Consider the following 20,770-nt stretch of genomic DNA (forward strand, 5'->3'; position numbering starts at 1 on the left):
AGGCAAACATCCAGGCTAAAAAAAATAAATAAATTATGGTTTGTTTCTGCTTTGCTTTGGTTTGAAAAAAAAACCCAATCATGATGATTAGGAAGCCATTTTGGGCAGTGTAGAGCCTTTCTGGTTTTTGTTTTCATTCAATCACAGCTTGAATAGTATGGCTTTAGAGACTTAGTGTATCTGCTTCTCTCAGGCGTTGGCTGAGAGCCAGTTGTCTGCCACTTGATCTGTACACAGTGCAAAATTACTCAAAGTGGGCTGATGAAGTGTATGAAATGAGTGAGGAGTTGGTGATGATACTACCCCATACCTGAATTTACTGTTATTTTGTAGGTGAAAAAATTTACTGCATTAACTGCTGCTTTGAGATGTGCAAACCCTGATTTTCATTCATCTTCAACTTTTACTCAGTCAGCGTTATAACCTGTTCTGGATGTGGTTCTATGTAGAGTGCTGTCTTTTTTGTGGCTTCAGAAATTAGGACAGCCCAAAGCTCTTCAGTGAGAATGTAAATGCTTACTCACTAAGCAGAGGTACCTCTGGGTGCTGATTAGTACAGTTACCAAATCCACTCATGAAACCCATTAAAGGTGTGGTTCTTTGAATCTGTAGGTGGTGTAGGTCCTCAACAGCCCAGCATTTGCCTTTGTTAATGTATTTGTGGTAAGCTGAAAGTGGAAGTGTTAGTTCTGTGTTAGGTTGGAGGGTCTTGAAGCAAGAAACCTCCAGGAAAAGCTGTTCATTTGTAAAACTTTCCATTTTTCTCCTTTCTTCTTCTGTTACTTTGAGTTTAACAAATACTGCTGTAATTTGCATTCTTCTGGACACAGAGGCTGGTAGAGTGATGCTATGGTGACTGCAGTTTGAAGGGTTTTTTTTCTGTTGTGTTGGATTTGGGATGCAATTTCTAAGTTCTGATAAATTCCGTGAATGATCAGAGAATTCTGGATTTATAATTTATAAATAATCAAAATAAACAAATGAGAGCATTGCTGTTTCTGCAGCCATTATTCTCTCATGCCTTAAAGCCACTTAGTGTAAAACTCACATGTCTTATTTTAGTGATATTATTCCCACAATCAGTTTTGTATGAGGAGTGATGGTATCAGCCTGAGTTTGCTGGTGCAGTTTTGCTTTTTTAAATGAACCAAAGAGGTCCACTTGCAAAAATCTCAGGTAGCACAGACAGAAGGTTAGTAAATCCCAAATAAGCAAATATTTCAAATTGACAGAAGAGAAACAGAGGAAAGAAAAACCCCAAAACTTTGTGATGAAAGTGTTATCTAATCGTGGACTAGAATGCTCATTAAGACATTAGATTTTTTTTTTTCCTATGAGGTTTCATTTTATTTAAGTTCTTGCAGCTATATTAAATCAAGTCTTTGTTGTCACTTGGTTACTAAAAGTAAAATTAAATTATGTGCTGTAATACCATAGTGGAGAAATGTCTGTGCATCTCATAGAGAATTCAGGCACTCAAAATTTGTGGTGAAGTAACTTATGTCTTGGATTTAACATCTTGTAGTGTAGTGTTAGCAATAAAGTCTTAGTATAATAATCTAGACATCCATTGCAGAGCCTGTGTGGAGGCTTAGTTATGGAATAAATCATTTGATCTCTTCATTCCATACTTTGTAGATTTTGTTTTGCTGTAAAATCCTGCCTTGTCAATATCTGTTTATGTAATCAGTTTTAATTTTTAAGCATCTTCAGAAGGAATTAAAAATTTTTTTGGACTTTGAAGTGGAAGACCATATTTATAGTCAAGAATCTGTGGTAGGGAAATGAGCTTTAGTTCATCCCTGCATTGGGATGTGAGTCTGGGTATGCAGAGAAATATCCTGGAAGTGGTGACTGTAGGACCACTTGCTGCCTGGGATGGACAATGGTACAAGAAGCTTTTTAATGGTACAAGAAGCTTTTTTATGGTACTTGCAGTCTTGCAGTGGACTCAGTTGTGAGCATATGGACATTTCACAGACCTGTTGTCAAAGATCTGAGAAGCATCTACTCTGGATGTGAGAACTGAGGTACTTCTTGGAGGTTCCTCTGATCAGTATGTTTTGGGAAAAACAAGTGGCATGTGCTTAAAAAGGTGATGATCACTTGCTAGCTTGCAAGCCTTCCACCAGAGCATGAGAGTGATAAACTCATTCAGATAGTAACAATCTTTTTGTAACTTTGGTTGAAAAAAAAAAATTAATAGATCTAGTTGCCCAGCTTCTCTTCTGTTTTCAGAAATTTCTGTGGCTTTGATGTGTGAAGAGAGGAAGAAGAGTCAGGTTGAAGGTCTTCCATTGTGGAATGGCTAATCCCAATCAGTTCAGGTTTGCTGTGGCTGTTAACAAATGGACATAGTGTCCCTCGGGTCTTACCAGTACCGTAAGTGACACTATTCTCTCTGGCGAGGGTAAGATCTTAAAATGATGCTCACATCCCTTACTTTGTTCTCTCGGGTTTTTTTGGGTCACAAACCTGACGACTCCAGAGCTGGGGAATTCACTTCTCAGCAGTGTGTGCTCTGCTTGGACAGGATCTTGCGTGTGTGCTGCCGGCATTGCGGTGAGGTACCAGCCCGGCCTTACAGGGGCTGCACTGGTGATCCCAGGATCGCACATCGGGCTGGGATGGAAGGATCCCCCAGCATCATCGGGACAACTCCTGGCCATTCCCGAGAGTCCCATCATTTGCCCGAGAGCATTTTCCCAGCGCTTCTGGAGCTCTGTCAGGCTGCTGCTGTGCCTGCTCCCTGAGGAGCCTCTTCCTTCGCACAACCACCCTCTGGGTGCGTTACTGGGAATTAAAGAAAGAAAGAAAAAGGACATTGAAACACTGCATTTCAAAGTGTCTTTGGGGGATGTTAGAGGCAAACCACTAAAACCCCGAATCCAGGCGTGCCTGGCGTTTTCCACGTCTGATTTCTCATCCGTGTGTGAAAGTAGTGATTTGATACCTCGCTTTTTGTGACAAAAATGATTCAAAGAGCCATATTTTTTAGGGCTTTTGATCTGGAGGCTTTCACGGGTGTGCGGTACCTCTTAGCAAGGCGCCCGGGGAAACGATCCGTGCCGGGAATCCTTTGTTTCGGCGCTTTCCCCTTGGACGCGCAGCCCCCGCGTCCCCCCCCCGGCGGCGGCGGCGGTGGAGCGGCCCCCGCGGGGCCGGCGCGGCTCGGGCGCGGAGCGGCGCCCCCCGCGCGGCGATGGTTCCGCCCGCCGTGCGCGGTCATGTGCGCGGGCCCGGCCCTCCGAGCGCGGCTGGGCGGCCTCGCACAGCGCCGCGTCCCGGGCCTCCGGCGGACAAAAGGGCGCAGGGAAGCGAGACCTCCGCACGGCGAGGGCAGGCGGTGTCGGTGGTGAACGTTTTCTGATTTTTCCAGAAATCAAGCAGAAGACTGAGCTGCTGATGTCAGTTAACTCTGAGAAGTCGTCCTCTCCAGAAAGGTACGGCCGCCTCCCCGTCCGCATGAACGCGGGGCTTCTCCCTGTGCCTCCGCCGGGCTGCTCTGGCATTGTCCGCGTGCTGCATGCTGGATCCCGCACCGTGCCCACCCAGCCTGGCCTTCCGGTGGAGCTTTGTGCCTCTGTGCCGGGGTGGCGGGGGCAGCCGGAGCCCGGCGGGCTGCGCTGCGCTGCGCTGGCTGCTGCGGACCCGCGCCCGCGGCAGCGCACAGAGCCCGCCGCGCTCCTGCCCTGCGCACGGAGCAGAGCCAACTTGGCCCAGCGTTTCCTGCCCTGTGCTGTGCGAAAGGGAGTGTCCTCTGGAAAGGAGCTCAGGAATCGCAAATCCCCCCCCCGTTAGTCACATTCTGTGAGATAGATGTGCTCCCTGTTCAAGTCTGTGCTAGGAAATGGAGCAGTCGCTGCATGCAGTAATGGTTCGTGCCTGCAGGTAAGGACAAAATGACTCAGAAGTGTTTTTAAAGCAATTATTTTAGCTGTCAGTCAGATTAGTGTTATTTCAAGTAGCTGTTTCATTTTCAGAGTAATCCTTAAAGGTACTAAATGTACGTTTAAGTCTTCTGACGTGAAATAGCCTCCTGGTGATTATTTTGTTGATTTTAAATAAACCAGCCCTGCTCACTTCTGTTTTGCTTGCAACTGCGTTTTAGGGCATTTTTATTTTTGAAACTGCTTCAGTCTAGAGAAACATGATACCATTTCCCCCCCTTTATTTATACAACAAACATTTTGGCTGTATGCAAAAGACCCTCTGAATGTTCTGTTTCACTGTTTTAATATTGGACGTTGGCAAAAAAAATACTATTAATTTAAAGCTCTCAGACTGTGTTAGGTTGAAATGATGGTCTAAAGTTTATTTTATTGAATGGCTCAGCATAGAGAGATGTGATAAGACACTGAATGCTATCTTAAGGAAACAGACTAAAAGATATCTTTCGAAATTAATGAGTGTCATGTGCTATGGGTGGTGTGAAAAACCAAAATGAGTAATTTAATTTGATTTATAAGTATATTTATGTATGATACGTAGAAATAAACTGAACTGCCTTTCACCAGCTGTAGTTATAACAAGATACCAGCAATGAGAGATCCAGAAAATGGTGGGGGGGAATGGGATGTTAAGTCACCTTTCCAAAATGGAGAAATATAAGAAGAGCTTTTAGATATATTTTAGTAGTATTTACGTATTCAAAATTAAGAATGAGGAGAGAAAATGCAAATGTTTATTTGTTAACAACTCTTATGCCTAAAAATTTTAAATACAAGACTCATAAAATGGTGGTAACAGGGAGGATGATGGAGTGAAAATAGTAGAGGAAACAGGTGTTAACTCAATTTTTGGAAAGACTTCTGTTGGCATTGCTGTGTGGGAATTTGGTATATAATAGAGATATTTATCAGAATGAATGTTATGCAGTACCCGACATCTGATCAGTCTGGTTTTGTGCAGAACATGCTTGTGGTTGAACTGATGGTAGTCCTAGATGAAGAGGTCCTTTTAAAGGGTCATAACACACAATTAGAAAAAGATGCATTTGTCTGAGATTCATTTCCATGTCATTCATTAAAAAGTAAGATTATTTAACAGCATGATGTGTTATCGTGCAATAAAGATTAAAATGTGGCTGTTGTATATGCACACAGATGTCTTTTGAGGATTTAAATACATGGTGCTCTTCACCTGGAGATTGGTTTGACATATCAGCTGCATGGTCAGTTATAAATGAAAGCATCTTTATTTTATAGGAGTTGGTATTTTTTTTTTTAAATAACCACATTCTTTTCACCAGTCTAAAAATAGACTGAATTTTTTTGCAAGCTGTTATGAAACAGTGCTGTCTATCCTATTAGCTGTCAGTTCCTTTCAAGGCTCTTGGAAAATTAATTTATAAGATTTTTTAAAAAGAAATAATTTCAATATTGAGTGACTGAACTGTTAAACTGGCCTAATTTGCTCTGTAGAAAAATTGCAATGTGTGCTTATGCCATGCAGACATGAGAATATGCATGTTCTTGAAAAACACAGAAAGGGAATGAATTATTGCATATTTATTTATTTATTGCTGGTTTTTATCCTTGCTCATAATGGTTGGACTTCTTGTGAAGCTTGAGTTCTCCGTGTGGCCATGCCGTGTGGAAGATCTGAAAGTGTCCATGGCTTGTTTCTTGTTTTCCATGCTAGCAGAGGCTGCTAGACAGTGCTTGCATAGCCAGAGGGGAGGGGAGAGGAGGTGCTCTGTGCGTTTACAGGGACTGATGGAACGGGAATAGAGAAGGAATGAGAGAGAAAAGCCCATTACTTGCCTCCTTCTTTGGTTGGTCTTTGTTTTTACAAGACAGTTTAGTGTTTGTGGGTTTTCCTGCTCATTTGGCAAGTTCAACATGCTGTCACGTCTTACTGATGAGAAGAAAGCTGGGATATAATGGATGGCTTGGCTGTTATGGAGGGTCAGCATTTTAGAAATCCTGCAGTGTTCTCTTAGGATAGTTGTTTGTTGCGATTTTAAGAACTTTTCAGGAGACATTAGCAAAAAAGTTGAAGCACCTCTGAGATGTTTAAAGACGTTGGCAGCCTTGAAAAGTAAATTAATACAAGCCTGAGACATTGTTCATGGATTCAGCCTTCCTTTCCCTTTCCCTTTGCCTTCAGCCTAGAAAAACTGAAGTTGCAGAATTGAGGTGATGAGATTAAGATACCTGTGTTTTGGCGTGCTGTGGGATATTTCATTAGCAGACACAATCAGACAGCATCTCTGTGTCCTAAATCTGCGATTAGTTAACGCTGCCACGGGCCAAAGTCCTGGCTCCGTGTTGATAAGGTAGCCCAGGTAACTGGGATGTGTGTCCACGTGGACTGGGCGGTGGAACAGGTAACCCACTGCAGCTGCCGCTGAATTGATTTGTTTGGATGTCTGAGCCTTAAGGAGACCATGGGTGTGTTTTCCTACACTGAGCTTACGATGTGACGCCTGTTTTGTTACCTGATAATTAAACGACCACGTACCCCTGTATTCTTTGTGGTTCCCTGGGGGCTGCAAGAAGTCCAAGTCTTGGAAATGTCCTGAGGAAGCAAGTAGCAGCGCCCAGATGGAGGAGGGATGAAGCCCTTCAGGAAAGTAAAAATACTTTAATTTCTGGTGTGTGATATATGCACTCTCTTCATCTAAAGTGCAGTGAATGCTTTGACCTGCACAGTTTTCCCCCTCCCTTTTTAGGGGCTGTGTGAAACTCTTGGCAGTTTTCTGTTTCTTTTTGAGAAAAGTTAATTCTTTCATCTGGATGATTTGATACTCTTAAGACTTCAAGCCTAAGATATTTAGTAGTTTTCTTTTTCACATTTTAGGATAAAGAACTTGTTATTTCTTCAGCTCTGATTTTGGATTCTAAGTTTGTGTCAGCAATGCAGTTTGACCATGGAGCATTTTGTGATAAAGGTTATTAGCAAGGCTGATCAGTCTGAAGGGTTTGACCGGCTCATTTTCCCTCTTTCTGCGGAAGCTGCATATGCATATTTCTTTGAAATGAGTTTCTGCTTCAATGTTTTTAAAAAAATTAATAGCAACCCCTCATGAACAGCCTTCAAGTAGGTAGCTGGTGTGTATGTAATTCCATTTTCATGGTTTTGAGGGTTACATAAACAGCAGTAAAGGGAAGATACTTTCAAATGACAGGTCTGTGTTAATCAGTGTGCAGAAGTATTTGGTGTCAGGTGGTGCAGGCAAGTTTTAAGGAATAATGGTGGTTTTGGTTTGGCTTTTGGTTGGGTTTTTCTTTTTTTTTTTTTTTGAGCCCAGGGGTATGTGTATCCTTCTATCTTAGTAATTTATCTTTGCAGAAAAAATTAATGCATTTCTCACTGCTTTTACATAGTTTCTTCATCAGATCATGCCAAGGAGGCATACAGGGATAAAGTAAAGGAGGAAGAAATCTGGAAAAATGAGAAGGAAGGAAAAAGATGGAGGCTGAATTATGTCTGTTTCCTTTTTCTAGGAGACCTAATGTTAGTTGTTAAAGGAGGCATTGTGAAACAAGTTACGATATTGAAAGGTTCTGTCAGGTTTTGGAGCATCAGGGAATTTTTTTTTTGCTCTGTTTTTGTGTGTGTGTATTTCTTTTTTTAATGTAGTTGTGGATGCACTACTTCTAAGGTAGAAGTGTAACTTGTAATAAATATAGAAATAATATATGTTTAAAAGTAGAACTGTCAGCTAACAACATGAAGTATAAGCTGATACTGCTGTGTGTCAGATAAATGGTTTGGAATAGTTGTTAGATAATAAGGCATTATAAGGTAATTATTTCATTACTGATGTAACTAACACTGAAAAAAAATAGTTGTCAGAATAATGCAACTATTTCATCGGTTCCAGTAACTTTTGAACAGATTTTCAAATTTTCAAAATGTGTTTTCTTTAGCTCTCTTTCTGCTTTGCTGATTCTTTTCTATAGGATAAAAGAAATACTGCACATCTTCCATTTCAGGTCAGTTCAAATCTGTTTTTAGTGGTCATACAACTATAACTTTTCTGTTTCGTTTAATATATGGGAACAGTGATCAATATATATTTCCCCCCGCCTCCTTTTTTTTCCCCAAAATTACAAGCTCCTTTTATTTGTTGTATTTTATCTCAGAAGCAGGAATAAAATCATCTTATCTTAGTGTGGACTCTGAGCTGTTTGTCCAGAGAGGCATTTTATTCTAGTACCAACTGTGTTGGGTGACAGTGTACCTGTGTAGCTTTCTTAGACTAGGTGCTTAATTTTAGATTACCAGTCCTGGACCAAAACAAATCCTGTATTTTGTGTGGCTTTCATATTAAAGGTTTCACAGTCTCACTTGTTATAGCATGCAAGGCTTTTAAGTGAAATATGAAAGGGATGTGGAGGCAAGGAATACTGCAACATGCCATTGTCCTTGTGTAGGAAAAAATGGAAATAGCTGATATAGAAGCAGCCACTTGCGGAGCATGTTTTTCACTTGAGGTGATATTTTTAGGGGACACCGTACTTTTTTTTTTTTTTTAGAGCTCATAGTGCCTCTTTCAGTTTATCAGTAGGCTTTGAAAAGATTGAGAATTTTAAGTGTATTTTGATTTTCAGGGACAGACTCAGTTTATTTCTGTGTCTGTCTGGAATTTCTGCTATAGGTAAAAAAATTATGTACTTTGATATTTAATAACAAGTGAAATATTTCATTAGTGTTGCTATTACTCAGAGAGCCTGTGCAGTTCTTAATTTTTTTTCTTTAATTTTTTTTAGATGATTAACAACTTTTAATCGTGCAGGTATTTGTGAGGTATTTACTGGAGGGAAATTTCTAATATACCTTCTGAAAACTAAAATCTCAGATTTTGTCAATTCCTGCGGGAACTAAAATGAGAGAATTTTGTGAAAGAGAGAGATGGAAAGTTCTGGGGTGTTGTATGAAGTTTTCCTGTATGAGAACTGTTCACTGGAAACTAACTCAAGCAATCCAGTGGTGGTTTGCTCAGTTATTTAATGGTTGAAAAAGAAAGTATATAAAAAATTTGAAAACTGTGATTTGCACAATATGCTTTCTGAGGTGTTCCAGTTCTATCCCAGGATAAAATATCTGGGAAAAAGTAATGGATCATTTAAAGCAAAGCTTTTTGTATTACAGATTTAATCTGTTTTATGACTTGAAACATTTTGCCTAATCACTGTCTTGGTCATGCCTTCACTAAAATGTCTACTCCTGCCCCTAGGTGGATGGCAAAGGAGTGTTACCTGATGGATTGCATAAAATGATGTGTACCTGTGTCCCAAGTTTGTGTTTCTGTTGTTGCTGTAGTGTATTACAGGATAAACTAATTAGTGGTTTTCTGCCTCTTCATATTATATGCATATTCATATTATATACTTACAAATCACTAATAAAATGTTTAGACATTCGTGTAATTCAGTGAATTTACTGCACCTTTAATCTTGGGTGATCTCTGACAAAATCTAAACAGTTACTGTTACCTTAAATACAAATCTGAAATTTATCTCATCTAGGATTCCTGCCAAACTCATGCTGATCATTGTGACTAGATGGATGGTGAACTCCGATTTCCTTTTTTTCTGCTTCATTCTCTTTATCTCTTTTTAGTCTTTAAAGCTTCAGTTACCAAAGAAATGTTTCCAGGCCCAAGCTCTGCCTGTGTTCTTCACCAAATTTATCTATACAGCTTTCTTTGTCTGGCTATAGCTTTAGGTCAGTCAGGCTGGTTGATTGCTTCTCTTTTTGGACTGGACAATGTTCAAAACCAGAGCCACATCTCATGTAGATGTTCTATTTGTATGAAGTTTTGACCATTGTGTTTAGTAAAGGCACTTTAAATGACCTCTCTGTATTAATAAAAGTGTCTTAATTTTGTCTTGATGTCTGCTGTCATACAGCAAGTGGCCATAAATTGGTGATACCCTAGTTTACTAAAAAACTGTATTTTCTTCTCTTGAGAGTTGTGAAACATTGGTAATGTTGGGCTGGTTAATCTTCAGGACTTCTTTGCCCAAAATTTGGAGCAGTCTAATTTCATGGAAAGGAGAATTTCTTGAACCTACTTCTTATTTGGTGAAGTGTCATTGGAGTAACATGAAACCTTCTAAGAATTAAGTGCCATGTTTCCATGAAGCGACTTCCTATGCCCCAAATCTACTGGGATGGTCACAACCCTTCTTCTGTTGCCCAGTACTGCTGTGCATGGCAATAGTGTGTCTCTCTTCTGGAGGCAAAGAAGGTCTTATTATTGCAGTAGGAACTGGTATTAAACTGCATTTCTGTCCTGAGTTGTCCAAGCTTAACTTTTACTAGTTCTGGCAGAAATTTGGAGTATTTTTTTTGTCATTAATACGACTATGAAGAGACAGCATTATTTTCTCTTACAACTACTGTATCAGAATATCCAGCAATGCTTTTTTTTGTGGCAGTGGAAAGGTGGTTTGAAATTTCTGTGGGTTTCAATGAACAGCTCTTCTGTTATTCTGTGCCCAGCATCAGAACCTATGGATTCTCATTGTTGTCTTCAGCTGCTGCAGCCACTGTCCACAGAAGCATTTAGTTCCTGCTATGCCCACATACCAGACACTATCCACCTCTGTTTATTTTATGCCATGAACTAGAATGGAAGATGTTTGGAGTTAGCTCTGCTCCTTTTGAATCCTTCTATAAAAGGATTACCTTACCCTTAGGAGACCACGTGTGGTGGTTTCCTCTGAGTGGTGCTTTGTCATTCCCAGTGTGACAGTGTAAAGCCTTTCTGACAGCTCCTGTTGCGTATGTGACAAGAATCAGGAATTTCCACTGCTGCTTGGTGTCTTAGCTATGAGAAGTGTCAGCTTCCAGGAAGACTAATACAGCTTTGGACCAAGACTTCCCTAAAGCATGAAAAAGATCATCAACCATAGTGATTCTGAAGTACATTTTTATCAATTAAAACCTTTCATTCTGTTATAAATAAGAGTACAAACAGTCTTCATGGACTTAGTTGGAAATCTCACTTGGCTGCTTTCCAGGTAATTAATGTTTCAGAGTATTAGTCTAGAAAGCCAAATAAAGGGAGATACAGCCATCCTCAGAACGCTTATGTTCCATAACCGAAGTAAAAGAATAGACTTACAAAGAAATTACTGGTGATCGAGGAAAAACTCTTCCTCTTTCTCTCAAGAACTCTTGATATTTGTGAGTGGATTACTGATACAATGAATTAACTTAGACCCTATTCCTTGGGCACCCCAACTGCAGTATGCTGCCAGTGAATACATGGTTTTTTAGTGTCGACCATTAATATTTAAGTGGTGGTGTTCTTTATGGAAATTTCACAGGTTTCTCCAAGGCAATCTTATTGAATATGTTCCTGTAGTTTAATTTATATGTACTTTGTTTCACCTGTATGTCTGCTTTATTTGTGTTATTTTTCTATTAAATGAGTGCTGGCTTAGAAAGAAAAGATAGAGGAAAGAACTGGTCAAGATTCTTTTCAAATGTGTTTAGCACGTAGGAATTTCAAGGGCTATTAAAAGAACCAGAAGTCATCCAGTTGAAGCAGGACGGTGTCCGAGAATGCCAGTACATTTTTTTACTATCATTTAAATACTCAGCGCTTTAAAAAGTGCCTTAGCAAAACTGCATGGAGTGTGTTCCAACAGATGCCAGGACAGCTTAAACAGTCAGCAACTAAAAGTCTTAGAGACTACCCCAAACTCAAATCTAAGACAGATTTGGACACTTCACCTTCAAAGTGTTACTGATAGCTTTGCAAAGAAACTTGCTAAAGGTATGTGTCCTTTTAGCCATGCCAGTCGTTAGAGGTAGCCAGGCATGGAGGGCGGTGTGTCCCAGGGGCAATATCTCCTGTCACAGCTAAATAGGTAAGTGCAGGACTGCTGTGTCCTCAGGGCCAGCACTGAGCATTCCCCATGGGTGTGTGCGTGCACACGCTCACGTACAGAAAATGCACACACAGCTGGCCGTGCAGGGCAGCAGAGACTCAAACCAGGGCTTTTATTGACACCCACATGAACACACACTCAGAGCATTGAGGCAAGAACTGCTTGGACAGCCCCATCCTTTTCCTCCTTCCCAGCTCCTCACAGTGGAAGTCCACTGGCGGAATTTTTTGTAGAACCTCGTGCACAAAGTCCTGTGTGCTCTCCCAGCCAATTTTAAATGCTCTGAGTAGTTTCTAGCCCCTTGAGATTCATGTTCTCACTCCAGTTGCTGGCACTTGGACCTTATTTACTTGCTGGCTGGTCTGACTTGAAATAGGCTGGAGTTCACACGTACACACTCAGAATAGAAAGTGCATCCACGAAGAAGACAGCTGTAGGGTTTAATGATGATATAGGAAGGACTGTAATGATCAAGGGCAGGGCTTAGTCAGACAAGTGTATGGACCAGACACTCATTTGTACTGGACCTGTCCCATTTATCCTTTTTCCTTGCTATTTTCCCGTACTTGTTTCTCCCTTACCCGCTTTTATACCCATCTTCCTCCACCTAATGCCTTCTTCTGAACATTTCATAGCATCTTGCTCATTATCACAGTCCTGTGATAAGTTTTACACAATCCCAAAATGTTCTTTCTCCCTGCATCCCATAATAAATCCCATACCCCTTAAGACCTTCAGTTTTCAAGACATTTTTGGGAAAGAGTTTTGACTCATCTTGGTAGGTTTCACACTGGAATACGGTCTAATTGATAGTTGTAGGAGTAACTGATTCACATGCTCCGTTTTTGTTGTTGAGGTGGTTCAGGTTGACCTGTTGTTTTGCTTCTGATCCTTGCTGGATCTGTTTCTATTATGGTTAGCTTTTAATCAGCTAACTGTGGTCTGTCAGGGGCCTAATAACACCTGTCAAAACTGGATCTAGGTCTGTTTGGATTTTTGGTCATCTGATATGGACATCCAAAAGATCGAAATTAGCTGAGGATGTGAAATGCACGAGTGCTTTGCTACTACTTCTCAGTCTCGTTGAAGTTTGCTATTGCAGAGTTTTGTCTACTTCATAACTGCTGTTTAGTTTTTAGACCAATGTTTCTGGAAAGGAAGAGTCAAGTATATTCTTACCATGCGTTAGATACGTACTCTGTGCTTCAGACTTATGCTGCTGGACGTGTCAAGCTCATACATCTACTGAAGGCAAAGTTCAGGCATCACCAAAACCAAGCAGCACTCAGTTATTCTGGTATCTGTGTTTGTCGCAAAATCCATTAGAGGTAACGCAGGGATGCCTAATAATAGCAAACACCTCTGGAGCATGAACTGTCTCATATCCTGCTTTTTCTGTGGTCTGGTCCAGAGAAGAGATGTCTGGTAATAGTGCTCAAAAGGGCCAGTTTAAAAAAGGCAAAAAGAATCATATTACTCTCATTCTAAACGAGGCTATGTCTCTAAGTTAGACTGGAAGGCCAGTTGTTAATCTGAGCTGCAGATTTTGAGATACTTCTCAATTCCTTTGCAAGGTAGATGAGCAGGCAAAAGACACAGAGCCACAATGTGTGTTAGTCAATATCTGGCTATCTGACATCAGTATTCAGAAAACCTGGCATGTATTATTTCTACTCTCGGAGCCCAGGAGATAGCTAATTCTTGAGACTTGGCCAAGTTGTTCTTCTCAGGAAGAGAAATACATGATTTGAAGGTTGTGAGTTTGTGTGTATATGTGCAGTGCTATTTATTTACACAAAACATGTAAACAGAGCTCGTTTGCTTGAGCAAAGTAGAAACAAAGTGCAACAAGCAGCTATTCTGCTGATGTTTTCGAGTCTGCCTGTCTAGCAAGTACTGTACTAAAAAAGAAAACCCCTTAAAATTCAAAAAACAACACCCAAAAAACCCCACGCAACTCCCTCCTAGAATCACAGGCACAGCATTTTTTTGCTGGTTTTTTTTCTGCTTTTTCAGCTGTTGTGTCAAAGACCTAATGTTCCTTTTTCACTGAGACTGAAAGGAGGGTATTCAGTTCAGCTCTCAGCCTTGACTGTAGCCAAATACTGAATGCTTAGAGAGTAGCTCTGTTCCAGACATAAAATTTATAGTACAAAATGCTATACCTAAAATACAACTAAAAAAAGAGAAGTCTTTATGTGTACTATAATACGTTTATTAACTTTCCGGACAGTGCGGTTTGTTCCCAGGTCATGCTCAATGGCATCTGCAGACTCTTGCCCGTTACTGCAAATAGTTCTTGTCAGATCTTTCCCATGGACAGGTGTGAGCTGCTTTGAGCTATGTCTTTCAAAGCTTCTGCCAGGTTCCCACTGGATTTCTTTGGAGCAAGAGTGTTCAGATTAAGACCATACTGGGTTTTGGTTGTAGCTTTTGTTCCCCCTTCTAAATGTTGCTTTTCTTCACTAGGTTTTCATATGGTACTTCATCACTCTACTCCTTTGGTCTTAACCTGTATGAGGCAGCTGGAGCTGGAAAAAAACCCTATGTTCCTTAACTCCTGGAAGCTTCTGAGACTAGCAACTTCTTGGTTCTTTAAACTGCTTCTTAGACTGTGTTGTTTTGTCCACAACTAGTAGTTCATGTGTGTACTGTTGCCTGCAGAAAGTAATCTGAGGTGGAATTGCAGTGGGGTTGTATATGGAAAAATACAGTGGGAGATTTATCCTAGAGCTTTATCTTTAACTCCCACTCCAGTCCATACTTCTTGCCACTTCTTTTGTTGAATTACCATTTGGTCACAGTCCTCTGTCATCAGTTTGTTTTGTTACCTCATGCCTTTGATTTTGTGCTAATTATTTGGATATTCATTTTATGATGTATTGAAAGATGTGAAATATGTGAAGTGAAAGTCAGAGACATGAAAATACAACAGGACTTCTCTTCTGTGCATGTGTATAAAGTTTGATAACTCAGTTGTCAGCTTTTAATGGCTGGAGTTCACAAGGGGCATGATAGAATGTGTTGTGATACAGCAAAAAAATGGTCAAAGTGTGTACTGAAGTATATACTCTGTACCCATCACAACTCTCTGCCATTCAGCCAGTTCTCAGTCCATCTCACTGTCCTCTCATCTAACCCAACTTCCTGAGCTTTCCTGTGAGGATGTTACGGGATTCAGTGTCAAAAGCCTTGCAGAAGTCAAGGTAGACAGCATCCACTTGTCTCTCCTCATCAACCCAAGCCAGGTGTGCTTGTAGGAGGGTATCACATTGGTCACACATCATTTCCTCTTGTTGAATCCATGTTGTTTCCTCCTGGTAAGTTTCTTTTCCTTTCCATGCATAGAGGTGCTTTAGATACTGGTGCACAAGGGTTTACTTGTAAAATACATGGCACTGTGGGTTTTTTTAGGATAGGCACATTATTATAATTAGTGGGCTACAGCTATTTTTATTGAAATGTAGACCTTGGTGATTTGTATTGTGCATACTGCCATATGTAAATGAATTCTTGTGAGTAGTTTAATTGATTGGAGGAGGAATGTATTACCATAGAATCTTAGAAAATAGTGAGTTGGAAGGGATCCATTAGGGTGGCTGAGTCCAACTCCTGGCCCTGCACAGGACACTGCAAGAGTCACACTCTGTGCCTGAGAGTATTGTCCGAACACTTGTAGAGCTCCATCAGGCTGTAACTGCTTCCCTGGGGAGCCTGTTCAAGTGCCTGACCATCCCCTGGGTAAACAGCCTTTTCCTGATGGCCAGCCGAAACCTCCCCTGACACAACTTCAGGCCGTTCCCTCTAGTCCTGTCAGTGGTCACAAGAGCAAAGAGATCAGTACCTGCCCCTCTGTTTTCCCTCATGAGGGTGTTGAAGACTGCAGTGAGTTCTCCCCTCAGTCTCCTCCAGGGTGACCAAACCAAGTGACCTCAGTCTCTCCTATGTGGCTTCATCTCCAGACCCTTCACCATCCCCATGGGCCTTCTCTGGATGTGTTCAAGGCCAGGCTGGACTGGGTGTCAGAGGTGTCCCCACCCATGGCAGGGGAATTGAACTGGATGAGCTTTAATGTCCCTTCCAACCAAAACAATTCTGTGATTCTCTGAAGTGCAGCAAATATAAGGCATTACAGGCAGCTACTGTTTATTTACACAGAATTTTACAGGTGGAATTAAGAGCACAGTTAACCTTTTGTCCCAAAGCCATGAGTGTGATACATCTAATTTTATCTTTTGTTCCCAAGTAATTCAATGCTTTTTAAATCAAGTCCTCCAGAGCTGAAAATGAGAGTTTTTGTAATTTAAAATATAAGAGAAGATTGGGAGTTTTCAAGTTTCTTTCTAATTATATTTTGGCACGTTTGTTGCTGCTGTTAGCATTCAATCCCATAATTCCATAGCACTGCAAAAGTCTGATTTTAATTAAAATGTTATTTCATGGAATGTAGTAGAAACTGGTAGAACTTTGGTGAAATACAGATTGGTTTCCTTGTGCCAGATTGGAGGATTTAAATTGCTGTTTTGTAGCAGTGTGGGTGATGTCAACAAAATGTCAGTGGAGGTGATATGTTTGGATTAAGTCACTAACTAGATAGGAAGATGTAAAGCTGAGAGTTTGTAAGTCATATTTTGTTTGTTGATCTGACTAAAGAATGCAAATTACTAGGAACCGTGAAATGCACAATTTATTTCATGAAGGAGAAAAATTCCATGCTTCATGGACTCATGAAATGCTTTTGGATAGGAGGGACCTTCAAGACCATCTAGTTCCAGTTTCTCTGACATGGGCAAGGACACCTTCCACTTGAGACCAGGTTGTTCAAAGCCCCATCCAACCTGGCCTTGAACGCTTCCAAGTTTGAGGTTCAGCTTCTCTGGGCAGCCTGTTCCAATGCTTCAGCATACTCACAGTAATCTAAACCTGCCCTCTTCCGGTTTGAAGCCATTCCCCCTTGTCCTGCCACTACATGTCCTTGTAAGAAGTTCCTCTTCAGCTTTTCTTTAGCTCCCTTTAGCAACTGGAAGGTGCTCTGAGCTGTTGATAGAGCCTTCTCTTCTCCCAGCTGAACAACAGCTCTCTCAGCCTGTCTTTGTAGCAGAGAGGCTCTTTCAGCCCTCTGATCATCCTGGTGGCCTACTCTGGACTCCCTCCAGCAGATCCATATCCTTCTTATGCTGGGGGCTCCAGATGCAGACACAGTATTCCAGGTGGGAGTAGAGTAGTGGAGTAAAGGGGGAGAATCACCTCGACTTGCTGGCTGTGCTGCTTTGGATGCAGCCCAGGACACAATAGGCACACATCGCTGACTTGAGTCAAGCTTTTCGTTCACCAGCACCCCCAAATCCTTCTCTTCAGGGCTCCTCTCAATCCATTCTCCACCCACCCATATTTGTGCTTCACATTGCCTTGAGATTGTGCTTCACAGGTGCAGCACCTTGCACTCAGCTGTGTTGAACTTCGAGGGGTTCTCACAGACCCACCTCTCAGCCTGTCAAGGTCCCTGTGGATCCCTTCCCTCCAGTGTGACACCACACAGCTCAGTGTTGTTGGCTAGACCCATCACTGACCAAGGTGTCCAACAGCACCAACCCCAGCCCTCACTGCTCTCCTCTTGGACATCGAGCTGCTCATCACGACCCTTTGAGTGCATCCATCCAGCCAGTTCCTTATCCACAAGTGGATAATCTGTCAAATTCATGTCCCTCTAGGTTAAAGACAAGGATATTGTGTGGGACAGTGTCAAATGCTTTGGGTCATCATACTATTGCAGTAAATATTTCATTTGGCAGTATAGTTTTTTTTAATTTTATGAGCTTCTGCCAGTTAGATTTGGCAAATATGTCTAGATATTACTAATTACTGTTCCAGTGTTGCTGACATGACTGGTTTAATTTTTCCAAAATCTGTTGAATATACTGTGTTTTGCATAGGTCACATTGTGCACTGCTTAAGGTTTTTGTTGTTTTTTTTTTTTTTTTCTAAATTTTTAATCAACTGCAAGTGGTTGTATCTGCATAGTTCAAGACAATCCAGGCTCTTGTTGAGCTGGAATCCATAAACATAATTAACATGATGGTGGTGGTGTAGTGTAATTAGCTTCATTAACAATATAAACACGGAGTGTTTTATTCACAGGAGATTACTAGCATTTCTTTAATTGTATGACTGTGGTTTGTCTATTTAGAACTTTTCTTTCAAGTGATTTGATTTTTCTTAAAGACTAGGATTCATAGTATGAAAGATGCACATCTATGTTTCTTCCAAGCAAGTATAGTAGGTATATTGGCTGAAGAGAAGGATTTTTTTCACTCTTTTTTTTTTTTTTTAAGAAAGAATGGTTTTGAGAAGTTGTTTGAAATGTAAATCTAAAGGCACATGTAAATGAAACATACCTTTAAAATTTCGTAATGTGCTTAGCTTAGTTTAGTATCTCTTGCTTTTTTTTAAACAAAATTAAAAAAAATTCACCTCGTCTTTTCTTGCACTTGTTTTGAGTCGGTCCTAATTACCTCAGCCATTGTTTTGGTGACTCCTTATCTTGTTTCTACTGTTGTTACACTTGCAGTTTGCAAACATTAAAGCATTAGCTAAAAGAAACAGATAATGACTGGACATGGCCAAACTCTGGTTTCAATGAGCAGCATTAATTTACGCCCACATTGATTGAAAGTATCTCTCTCCATCTAATACTCTTGTTTGTAGCTTAGTTTTACCAGGCTGATGATTAGAACATCCTTGCCTGAGGAAAGCTTGATCTATCTCCCTCTAGGACTCATCAATAACTGTATTTATTTGGATAGTCCTTGGGGTTTTAAGCAGAGTGCCAAAAGTCATTACTGTCCCTCAGGACCTGATTGTGCTGTGGCTAAAATGATGCCAGCCTGTGACAGTCAAAGCACAAGGCCTGTGGTTATCAAATGCTGTTGTATTTGTATTGCTTTAACTTCTAAGCCATTTCGATCCTTCCTGTGATCATTTTTACTGTCATTTTTATTTCTCCATGTTGTGTTGTGCAGATACGGATCAGTGAGGAACTAAGGCATGGTTGTGATAGTTCTTTACCAGATTTAACATGCTTTGGTTTATCTTTTGACAAAGCTTGTGCTTTCTTGGGATTTTTTGGTGTTAGAGCAGGAAACAGTTGCTCTGTAGCTTTTGGCAGGTGCACTCCCAAAGCTAGCTGTGCTTGTGAATGGGAGGATTGCTTAGTGTGGCAGTGCTGCTGCCCTCCTTGGATCTGTGTAGGCTTATTAGGGAATTAGTATCTGGTAGTACTGAGATTAATGATTAATTAATTACAGGTATAGTATTAGTTCCCTCTTCTGTTTGCTTTCCTACAGGAAGGCTGATTTCTGGCACAGAAACAAGTCCCTACAGAGCTGGTGATACCTTACACTGTCCCAGCTGTCTTTGGGGTGGATAGTTGCTGGATTTCCGGTTGGCAAATCCTGTAACAGGATTTTGGTGCTGGTGACATGACATGCTTACCCAGATTCCTTATGCTTCCCACTGAGCTACAAGGGATTAATACCTCTTGTGCTTGGTTCTGTGAGAAGGGCTCTCTGCAGCCCAAATGAGTGGACCAGCCTTCCTGAAGTCCCCTCTGCCCCAAAAAGTTCTCCACCACAATGAGCTGAGTTAGTTTGCTGGGGCATCAGGTAAGTGCCAGAGCCTGGAATGTTTAGGTTTCAAAACTCCACCTAGGATTCTCTTATTACTATTCTAAGTCAGCCTTAGCGTTTCACCATTATTTTGTGTACTTTTTTACTGTAGTCCTTGCCATTATAGCTGCAGTTGGCAAACATTATTAGCATTAGTTAAAATGTTGCAATTGAAATTTTAGGATTTAACAGAAATTCTGGCATAATAGAATATGATGATCTAGATGAAAGCTCATTTGTATTAAGAATATGGAATGTCTTTTGGCACATTTAATAATCAAGTGCCTAATAAAGTTCATGCATAGTTCCACATAGCGGGGTTATTTAGTAATCGTTCAATGTCTACCTGCTACGTAGGCAGACATTTCTTTCATCTTAATTATTAGATATTGCCATCTTCACCTTAGCACACTGCGTGGGTATTTCGGGTTGAAGGTACATTAAAATGAAACAGCAGTAAGAAAAACTGTGAAGTATTCTTGGGTATATAGTTCCCACTCAGGAATTGCAAAGTCAGCCACTCCTTAAAGGCTAATGTGGAAGAAGAGCTCAGCTACAAAACACAGGCTCATTTGGTCTTGTAGAGCCTTTTCACCCAATTCCTTCCAGTTTGGAGAGATGGAAGTTGACACTTTTATGTGGTTTTTCTTCTGGATCCTAGTTGTCTGATAGGAACATCATGAGCGTGACATTTTATTACTTCTCTCCAGAAGTGTCCAGGATAGCTGCTATCCTTGCATTTTAATGGTTTCTATTTTTACCATTTCTTTTCAGTATTAATTAATCCAGCATCTTCTGATTCACAGATCAACAGCAACAGTCAGTCAGTGTGGTATAAGGCATTTAATTTCTTGTCTCAGCAGTTCTTACTGGCAGCAGTGGAACTGTTTTGAGGCATTCTGTTTCTGTTTGATAAAGTTTTGACAATGTAGTCACGGATATTTAAAAAAGAAATGTGTAACATTTTGACCTACAAAGATTGCACATCCAGCACATGTGATGCATCACCTCTGTATTCCTGAAACGGAGCATATTGCTAAAGCAAGGCATTTGGCACTCTTGTTAGAATTCATATGAAGTAATGATGTGTTCAGTGTATCATCCTCCTAAGTGTATCATTTACGGCAACAAGTAGTTGTTTGTGGAATGAGAAAAGGTGTTCTGATTTGTAATCAATATTATGGCTTTATAGACCAGTCTTGGAATGAAAAATTTTTCTAAATTTTAACCCTACTTCAAAAGTAACACTTT

The 20,770-nt window shown here is 40.7% G+C and overlaps 2 protein-coding genes across 6 annotated transcripts in view; both read left to right on the forward strand.

Moving 5' to 3' along the window:
- The window catches only part of SYPL1 (synaptophysin like 1), a 362,670-nt gene that overhangs the window by 292,905 nt on the left and 48,995 nt on the right, over positions 1 to 20,770 (forward strand). The window lies entirely within an intron of this gene.
- SRPK2 (SRSF protein kinase 2) overlaps positions 1 to 20,770 on the forward strand; it is a 130,268-nt gene that overhangs the window by 40,439 nt on the left and 69,059 nt on the right. Inside the window, exon 1 of one of the 5 annotated variants that reach the window (XM_066318685.1) lies at positions 3,307 to 3,443. The exons of 3 other annotated variants lie outside the window; for them this stretch is intronic. In XM_066318685.1, coding sequence (XP_066174782.1) covers positions 3,406 to 3,443 — 38 coding nt within the window. In that variant the 5' untranslated portion in view covers positions 3,307 to 3,405. Of the gene's footprint in view, positions 1 to 3,306; positions 3,444 to 3,814; positions 3,892 to 20,770 lie in introns of those variants that run through there. One more of the 5 variants, XM_066318684.1, reaches the window with a different exon arrangement.

The sequence above is a fragment of the Sylvia atricapilla genome, chromosome 5, assembly GCF_009819655.1.
Source record: "Sylvia atricapilla isolate bSylAtr1 chromosome 5, bSylAtr1.pri, whole genome shotgun sequence".
In the NCBI taxonomy this organism is placed as follows: Eukaryota; Metazoa; Chordata; class Aves; order Passeriformes; family Sylviidae; genus Sylvia; species Sylvia atricapilla.